General features: G+C 37.9%; 1 protein-coding gene across 1 annotated transcript; it reads left to right on the top strand.

Annotated features, from left to right (window-relative positions):
• The first annotated feature begins 5,560 nt into the window (after positions 1-5,560).
• Positions 5,561-7,265, top strand: LOC129725694 (cAMP-dependent protein kinase catalytic subunit-like). The gene is made up of 2 exons (XM_055681778.1): positions 5,561-5,612; positions 6,891-7,265. The coding sequence occupies exon 2, from the start codon at positions 6,957-6,959 to the stop codon at positions 7,224-7,226; it is 270 nt and encodes an 89-aa protein (XP_055537753.1). The 5' UTR covers positions 5,561-5,612; positions 6,891-6,956; the 3' UTR covers positions 7,227-7,265.
• The last annotated feature ends 2,995 nt before the right edge of the window (positions 7,266-10,260 follow it).

Genomic DNA, 10,260 nt, shown 5'->3' on the forward strand with positions numbered 1-10,260 from the left:
CTATAATCTTCTTTTCCTTTTAGTTTCAGTTTTTCTTTCAGTAAAATCGTTCTTATTAAAAAAAATACGTTCCTAACAAATTTCTCGATTTTCAATCAATTATCACCAAAGAAGGGGGAGGGGGATATAAAAACGTGACTTAATTAAGGGGGGGGGGGGGGTTCAAGGAAGTTGTGACAACTTATGACAAGGGGGAGGGGGGAGTTAATTTTTTCCAAATTTTGCGTGACATCATTAATGAATCGTCCCTAGTGAGAATTCAACAGCAAATCATTTTAGTTCGACGTGATTTTTTTACAGTGTAACTAATCCAGCTCTCCATTTCCATTTGATACGTAACGATTCAGGTGATAACTAATCCAGCTTTCCACGAGCGGTAATGGCGGACAGTGCACGCAGCCCGTTTTGACGTTTACTGCAAATAAGAGAATTTTCAATCGCAGTAACGGAGTAGAAAATATCACAACGTCGCATAGCAACTTCAACAAAAAATGGGCATTTTGTTATTTATTAGTTTGTTTATTTGTACAGTCAACAGGTAGACACAACCCCAAAAAAAATTGAGATTAACAAGTAAGGACTAAATGAACAGACATCACTCTTAAAAAGTTTGAAGTAAATTTCGTCTGCGCATGCGCAGATCCAAATGAACAAAACTGTTTATTAGTTTGCTATGCAAAATTGTTATGTTTTTCACTCAGTAAAATTGCCCGACCTACAGAAAACGTCAAAATGGGCTGCGTGCACTGTGCGCCATTACCAGGGGGCTATTGTGGCTGTCAAACTTCATACTTTTTCCATCTACCACTCATTGATTCTGGTACCAGCGTTTCTGGTACCCACTTTTTGGTTGGTTTGCCCTAAAACAAGTGTAATAGAGTAAACGTCCTATTTTGTCGGTAGACTTATTCTCAAGTAAATGTCGTTTTAGATGAAAAAACAAGAGCTCAACATTTGTTTTCAGTAAAATGTGCACCTTCAATGAATAAGATAAGTTTTGTAAGCATTTGAAATGAAATATTACCGCCGTGATGAATTTATGATTGGTAGGCAAAATGTAGACGTTTATAGGCCCCTGGCCATTACCGCTCGTGTAAAGCTGGATACAAAAAAAATCGAACGAGCTTGTTCGTATCCTGGTGATTAAACCGGTTCAGAACCGCTCTCCGGTTTTGTCCACCCCTACTATTTTCATCATACACCCATTTTTCAGTTTCTGTTAGATTTCTCGACTCGACCCTGGATGTTTTGATTTTAACAAGAACCGTCAAAAAATGGTTTCCATCAAGCTACGCACTAAGAACCGATTCAAGCACAAAAATCCGATTGGAGGGGCTAGCCAATACACGAACCAGCATTTTCTCGAAAGCGACATCTTTTAGAAAATAGGAAAACGAAAATGTCTTAAAATAATTTTGTAGAAAATCTGTATAAAAATAAAAAAATAAATAAAGTAGCACACATGAAAATATCACAAACATTTGACAACTGCTGTTTTTATTTTGCAACGCACAAAAAACAATAACAAAACTTTTATATCAATAGTAATAGTAATTTTAAGATTTTAATAGAAAAAACATGGGAAACACATAAAGGTCAACATATTACATATGTTCTGCAATCCTTAGACGACAGAATGCCGGGAATACAATGTTTGGGCTATATAATGTCGTTTTCGTTTTTGCGGTGTAGCTACCCCGCGGACTACACTTTGTCCTATCACTGTTTTTTTTACATTTTTCTGACTATCCTTTTTCTGTCCCGGACAGTCCGCGCAAGAAACAGAGTGCAGTTTTGAATGGCACCAACACATTCACACGTATGTGTCAAAATCAAAAAAAAATGTGTCAAAATCGGTTTGCTTTGATTATCGTTTTTCGCGTGTCGAACATCAGGTTGAATTTTATTTATTTTATTTTGTAATTTTTCAGTAAATTGGCAAACTTTTCGTACAGTAGCACAAACGCGATAAAAGACAATGGCGATAATGACCAAAACAAAAGTGACAGCTGCCTCTGGTATTACGCACACCATTGCAACTGCTCGGAAAGTGTTTTTTTTTCAGCTGCAAAGCGTAGTCCGGGACGGGATAGTCCTGCCGTAAAAACGAATTCGACATAAGACATTGCTTCTCCTCGGGCAAATCAGTTTACTAGCAGCGGGCAACACATCAACACCACTATAATAAATACGTTCCAAAGACCTTACCCATCACCATGCCGAATGGTTTCCTCCAAAACAGGGTCAGAGCCGAGTTCTGTTACTTTCAATATGAACCGATTCATTAGAGTAAACTGGAACACCGGTCAATTTTTTTGTGCTTGAAAATTTTTATATGAAACATGGAAAAACACATCAACGCCACTATGTTAGACACTTTCTTAAGACCCTACCCCGTCACTATGCCGAATGGTTTCCTCCAGAACAGGGTCAGAGCCGAGCTCTGGAACTTTCAATATGAACGATTTACCACCACCATACATGAGAAAGTTATCTAAAAATTTTTATATGAAACATGGAAAAACACATCAACCCCACCATATTAGATACATTCTATAGACCCTACCCCGTCACCATGCCGAATGGTTTCCTCCAAAACAGGGTCAGAGCCGAGTTCTGTTACTTCCAATATGAACCGATTCATTAGAGTAAACTGGAACACCGGTCAATTTTTTTGTGCTTGAAAATTTTTATACGAAACATGGAAAAACACATCAACGCCACTATGTTAGACACGTTCTATAGACCCTACCCCGTCACCATGCCGAATGGTTTCCTCCAGAACAGGGTCAGAGCCGAGCTCTGGAACTTTCAATATGAACGATTTACCACCACCATACATGAGAAAGTTATCTAAAAATTTACATATGAAACATGAAACACATCAACCCCACCATATTAGATACATTCAATAGACTCTACCCCGTCACCATGCCGAATGGTTTCCTCCAGAACAGGGTCAGAGCCGAGCTCTGGAACTTTCAATATGAACGATTTACCACCACCATACATGAGAAAGTTATCTAAAAATTTTTATATGAAACATGGAAAAACACATCAACCCCACCATATTAGATACATTCTATAGACCCTACCCCGTCACCATGCCGAATGGTTTCCTCCAAAACAGGGTCAGAGCCGAGTTCTGAAACTTTCAATATGAACCGATTCATTAGAGTAAACTGGAACACCGGTCAATTTTTTTGTGCTTGAAAATTTTTATATGAAACATGGAAAAACACATCAACGCCACTATGTTAGACACGTTCTATAGACCCTACCCCGTCACCATGCCGAATTGTTTCCTCCAAAACAGGGTCAGAGCCGAGTTCTGGAACTTCCAATATGAACGATTTACCACCACCATACATGAGAAAGTTATCTAAAAATTTACATATGAAACATGGAAAAACACATCAACCCCACCATATTAGATACATTCTATAGACTCTACCCCGTCACCATGCCGAATGGTTTCCTCCAGAACAGGGTCAGAGCCGAGCTCTGGAACTTTCAATATGAACGATTTACCACCACCATACATGAGAAAGTTATCTAAAAATTTTTATATGAAACATGGAAAAACACATCAACCCCACCATATTAGATACATTCTATAGACCCTACCCCGTCACCATGCCGAATGGTTTCCTCCAAAACAGGGTCAGAGCCGAGTTCTGAAACTTTCAATATGAACCGATTCATTAGAGTAAACTGGAACACCGGTCAATTTTTTTGTGCTTGAAAATTTTTATATGAAACATGGAAAAACACATCAACGCCACTATGTTAGACACTTTCTTTAGACCCTACCCCGTCACTATGCCGAATGGTTTCCTCCAGAACAGGGTCAGAGCCGAGCTCTGGAACTTTCAATATGAACGATTTACCACCACCATACATGAGAAAGTTATCTAAAAATTTTTATATGAAACATGGAAAAACACATCAACCCCACCATATTAGATACATTCTATAGACCCTACCCCGTCACCATGCCGAATGGTTTCCTCCAAAACAGGGTCAGAGCCGAGTTATGTTACTTTCAATATGAACCGATTCATTAGAGTAAACTGGAACACCGGTCACTACAAAAAACATTGTCCGTTTGCTGTTCTCACCGCAAAATACATCATAAATTTTTTTCGGGTTTCGACGGACATTCAGCAAATATATCGATCTACCGTAAACCAGATTTCGTTTACCGAAGCTCCTGAAAATTCTGCCGAAAATTTGTAGGACATTTCGGTGAATTCAACAGCTGTTGAGATCTCGGTAATAAAATCTAAGTGCGTATTGCACAGATTTTTCAAAAACACACTGTCACACGCGTGTTTTGATGCAGGAGTTTTTAGTTTTGCGTTAAATCGCTAAAAGACGCTAATCGTACACATATTAGTGCACTTTACACTATGAAAGTCGTATGGAAAATTAGGCCAACAAATTGCTGTCAAAATTCCTGCATTGATTGCGAAGAGCTTATTTTCTTTTGCTGGCATGAAGGTTAATTTATTTCTACGCTAATTTTGTGTCTTGTTTACAAATAATATTTTACAGTACCGAGCAACCCAAACAAACCGAATTTAGCGTGCGTGACTCAGCTATCACGAAGCTCTATGAAATCAATTTTGAGTAGTTTTTCGTTCAATAAAGTAACATCTACTCAATTTTAGAGTAGCAATTAACTAGCGTGTGTAAATGAACTCAAAAACTTGCTCATACCGTGCTGCCATTTCTTTTTAAACTTATGGATGCTCGAAAAAAAAACTAGCAGCTCGGGCAAATTCGAATGCAAAGTATTCGCGGCCATTTTGGTAACGGTAATGCAAACCAGGTGAAAAGTTGGTCGTGTTCGTTGCAAAAAATTGTAAAAAGGACTTGAAATCAAAAGATGCCGCCAAAACACAAATCATCGGATGTAAGTATATACCTTTATACTTATTTATGTTTTATTTAGGATATTTAGTACTAGCTGAATATACTCGTCCTTGCTCGTGTAAAAATTTCTGCTTTTTCTACTTTTTTTTCAATTTCAAAAATTAATCGTTATTTCAGTTACAAACTTGTTTATATGCCACATTTCGTTTCTCCATCAGGAGCTAAAATGAATAAATTTGCAGGTGAGCCTACCCTCGAGCAAACGATATAATTGACCATAGAAAAAAAACTGATCCTAAATCTACTCCACATTGTTTAGTGGATTTGTGTATTTGTGGTCCCCGTGGCTCTGTGGTTAGCGATGTCGGTCGGCTAGCTCCCCACACGGTTATGATAGCGGGTTCGATTCCCGATCGAGTCAAGGAACTTTTCGAGCTAGAAATTTTCTCGACTCAGCACTGGGGCACGGTGTATCGTTGTAATTATCTTACACATGCAAAATGTGCCAAAAACAGTATCGATAACGAATTCTCTCAACTATAATCTAGTTGATCGAGACCGCTATTAGCCCCAAGGCTAGTGTGCAATATTGTTTTGTTATTGTTTAATGGATTGTACTGTGATTACATACATACATATCTGGAGTACCGCCTAACCTATATTTATTTTTTTTTCTCTTTCAGTTTTGTCCACGATGTAAGGCAAAGGCCAGGCCTCCACCGGAGAAAGTAAATGTGAGTTTTCATAGTTTTAAATTTTCAAACCTTTTTTATATATTGTTTTATATTTCCGGCCTAGAGGTGGGAAAAATAGTTCACTACATTGAGCGGATCATAGCGATTCCGCTCACTAAAGTGAACTAGTTCAAAAGAGTCAGTTCTTTGGAAGGACGAAATCTATTGATCGCTCTCAGAACTGGTTCTTCCGAAGAATTGGCTCTCTTGATCAGCTCGCAGGCAATCCACTCGTGATCAAATACTTTCTTTTGAAGAACTGACTCTTCAGATCAGTTCGTGAACGGATTGCCCACCTCTAGTTTCCGCGGATGAAACCGAAACCTAAAATGTATACCTGAGACTTTTCAACAATGTTAGAAATTTGTAATTTTAATTATTAGGATTTGTTTGTTTTCACAATTAGGACTTATTATTCGTAGATTCAAACCTACTTGCCAAATAAAGGAAATAAAGTTACAGCTAACTCAATTCATAACTTATTAACTATAAATAGAGCTTATCGTAGCAATTGAGGATTGCAACGATTTTTGTCGAAAGTTAATAAAGTCGTTACAAATTTTATTTTCATATTATTATATAACTTGCATTTCTTGCTCAGGCAACATATCAAATACGTTTTCGCTGCACACACTCGAATTGTCCGAAAGAGAAATCTCTCTCTCTCTCGTAGTGATGCGTGATTCTTTTTCAAATTCAAAAGTAGGTAGACTGATGTGAGATAACTTTTAGGTAGTCTTTAAAAGACACTCTGACAAAACACAAATTTTGAAAATATATGCAATCGAAGCAACCAAAAACACGTCCGATCTGTAGGACAGTTCAAGACGCACTGAGGGGTAAACACATTATATGCATTTCAAAATAGCTTATTTTTCAATTAATTTTTACATTATGCCGCCCTACTAAAATAAAAGGTGACTCGCGTCGAAGAGAAAGAAAGGGAAAATGAGAGAGAGAGAGGGAAAATAAGAGAAAAATAAGGAGAGAGAGAGAAAATTAGAAAGAGAGTGAAAGAGAGATAGAGAGTGAACGAAAGAGAGAGAAGGAGAGAGTGAGAGAAAGAGAGAATAGGAGAGAGTGTGTGAGAGAGAGTACGACTCAGCCCTCGAGGCTTTGGATCTATTTTGCATCTTTTCCACCGCTTTTATGATCATTGGTCAATATTACAAAGACAATAGTATAACAAAGATAACAATCTGAAAAACATGTATTTCTTTTTACATTTCCATAATATACACACTCCTAAAACACTTTTATAATCCTTACTTTTTCAAGTACTGTGGCATATGTGGAGGACACCTCAAGGATGAAAAACCGTCAACAGCGCCACGGCGGCAGCGTATGCCAGCACCACACCAGCATGGTGCTTCAAATTGGCCACCAATAAATTGGCCACAAATGAATTGGCCACAAATGAATTGGCCACAACAACCACAACAACCACAACCCTGGTTCGATGCGTTGACCAATCTGCAGCAACAACAAATCAGGCTCCAAAAACAACTGCAGCAACAACAGCGGCTGCAGCAACAACAACAGCGAATGCAACAACAACAGCTGCGGCAGCAACAACAGCAACTGCAGCAACAACAGGAAGCAGAAGAGCAGTAGGAAAATCCACAAGAGGAGCAATAAAAACGATATAAAATAAAAAACGATATAAAATAAAAAATGATATAAAATAAAAAGCGTTAAAACGATATAAAATAAAAAACAAAATAAACAAAAACTATTTTTGTCTTAGTTAATTTTCTGCAAAAACGCTATCCGAAAGATTCCTGTTCTTTGTTCTTTGAGTAAGCTTTAGGCTTAGCTGACTAAGTTTTTCATGAATGGCGGTATTGAATAGTTTATATTGAAAGTTCCAGAACTCGACTCTGACCCTGTTTTGGAGGAAACCATTTGGCATGGTAACGCGGTAGGGTCTATAGAACGTGTCTAACATAGTGGCGTTGATGTGTTTTTCCATGTTTCATATAAAAATTTTTAGATAACTTTCTCATGTATGGTGGTGTTAAATCGTTCATATTGAAAGTTTCAGAACTCGGCTCTGACCCTGTTTTGGAGGAAACCATTTGGCATGGTAACGCGGTAGGGTCTAGAGAACGTGTCTAACATAGTGGCGTTGATGTGTTTTTCCATGTTTCATATAAAAATTTTTAGATAACTTTCTCATGTATGGTGGTGTTAAATCGTTCATATTGAAAGTTTCAGAACTCGGCTCTGACCCTGTTTTGGAGGAACCATTTGGCATGGTAACGCGGTAGGGTCTATAGAACGTGTCTAACATAGTGGCGTTGATGTGTTTTTCCATGTTTCATATGAAAATTTTCAAGCACAAAAAAATTGACCGGTGTTCCAGTTTACTCTAATGAATCGGTTCATATTGTAAGTAACAGAACTCGGCTCAGACCCTGTTTTGGAGGAAACCATTCGGCATGGTGACGGGGTAGGATCTATAGAACGTGTCTAACATAGTGGCGTTGATGTGTTTTTCCATGTTTCATATAAAAATTTTCAAGCACAAAAAAATTAACCGGTGTTCCAGTTTACTCTAATGAATCGGTTCATATTGTAAGTAACAGAACTCGGCTCAGACCCTGTTTTGGAGGAAACCATTCGGCATGGTGACGGGGTAGGGTCTATAGAACGTGTCTAACATAGTGGCGTTAATGTGTTTTTCCATGTTTCATATGAAAATTTTCAAGCACAAAAAAATTGACCGGTGTTCCAGTTTACTCTAATGAATCGGTTCATATTGTAAGTAACAGAACTCGGCTCTGACCCTGTTTTGGAGGAAACCATTTGGCATGGTAACGCGGTAGGGTCTATAGAACGTGTCTAACATAGTGGCGTTGATGTGTTTTTCCATGTTTCATATAAAAATTTTCAAGCACAAAAAAATTAACCGGTGTTCCAGTTTACTCTAATGAATCGGTTCATATTGTAAGTAACAGAACTCGGCTCAGACCCTGTTTTGGAGGAAACCATTCGGCATGGTGACGGGGTAGGGTCTATAGAACGTGTCTAACATAGTGGCGTTGATGTGTTTTTCCATGTTTCATATAAAAATTTTCAAGCACAAAAAAATTAACCGGTGTTCCAGTTTACTCTAATGAATCGGTTCATATTGTAAGTAACAGAACTCGGCTCTGACCCTGTTTTGGAGGAAACCATTTGGCATGGTGACGGGGTAGGGTCTATAGAACGTGTCTAACATAGTGGCGTTGATGTGTTTTTCCATGTTTCATATAAAATTTTTTAGATAACTTTCTCATGTATGGTGGTGTTAAATCGTTCATATTGAAAGTTTCAGAACTCGGCTCTGACCCTGTTTTGGAGGAAACCATTTGGCATGGTAACGCGGTAGGGTCTATAGAATGTATCTAATATAGTGGCGTCGATATGTTTTTCCATGTTTCATATGATTTTTTTTAGATAACTTTTTCATGTATGGTGGTGTTAAATCGTTCATATTGAAGATTTCTGAACTCGGCTCTGACCCTGTTTTGGAGGAAACCATTTGGCATGGTGATGGGGTAGGGTCTATAGAATGTATCTAATATGGTGGAGTTGATGTGCAGTTTTAAATCTTGATTTAAAGAGCGGAGGACAACGATAGAAATTTTTTTTAAATCACCGTTTTACTCAGAAAATGCAGAGCTTTCGGATGATATAAAAAACTGATATAGCTAAACAACCCAATTACTTTTAGTTTTGCGGTTAACATAAGACATGATTTAAATAATTTCCATAGCTCGGCTCTGTCCCTTCTTACAAAACTATTATTTAAAATAGTTGTAGGCCAGGGAATGCAGATCATATCTAATTTGGTGACGTTGATGTGTTTTTACATGATTTATATAATTTTTTTGGAATTACTTTCTATTAGAATAATTTTGCGTCCAAATTTAGTTCCTGTAGTTCAGCGGTTCTCAACCTTTTTTTGTGCGCATACCCCTTGGCGATATTTTTCATATCGATTGTACCCCCTGGCTTGAAATGTTTTCGCAAAGTGGGAGAGAGTACCCAACAAGCAATTTTGTTGATTTACAGCTTAATAAGCTATTATTCAGTAGATTTCGATTGAACTATAGTTTAACAAGCCGTTATCCAACAAAATTGTTTGTTGGGTAGTGGTAGATCATGTTTTGGTAGTCTTGTTTAGGTTTCAAATTGAACTATGGTTTGTTTGATTGCTACAGTCATGTTTTAAGAGCAAGGCTGAAAAACAAATGAAGTATTTTAGAGAAAAATTGCTTTGTCCGCCATCACTGATTTTTCTTTCGTGTACCCTCTGAAGGCTTTCGAGTACCTCCAGAGGTACGCGTACCCCAGGTTGAGAACCGCTGCTGTAGTTCATACCTTTTGTCACTTTTGATGCACAAAAATACGGTTCGTATTTTTTTATTACAAATACTGTTTTTCTACAAAATTATTTCTAGACAGTTTAATTTCCCAAGTTTCCAACAGGTGGCGCTTTCGAAAAATCTATTTTGGTTCGTGTATCGGCTTTTCGCTTCAACCAATTTTTTGTGCTTGAATCGGTTCTTAGTGCATATCTGCCAGATGGCGCTTTATAATAATGCTGGTTCGTGTCTCGGCTTTTCGGGCTCGAAACGGTTTTGTGCTTGAAACGGTTTTT

The sequence above is a fragment of the Wyeomyia smithii genome, chromosome 2 (genome assembly GCF_029784165.1).
Source record: "Wyeomyia smithii strain HCP4-BCI-WySm-NY-G18 chromosome 2, ASM2978416v1, whole genome shotgun sequence".
Classification (NCBI taxonomy): domain Eukaryota; kingdom Metazoa; phylum Arthropoda; class Insecta; order Diptera; family Culicidae; genus Wyeomyia; species Wyeomyia smithii.

What these genes read in the sequence shown, in the direction of transcription:
- LOC129725694 (XM_055681778.1), top strand. Translation starts at nt 6,957, where the DNA reads ATGCCAGCACCACACCAGCATGGTGCTTCAAATTGGCCACCAATAAAT.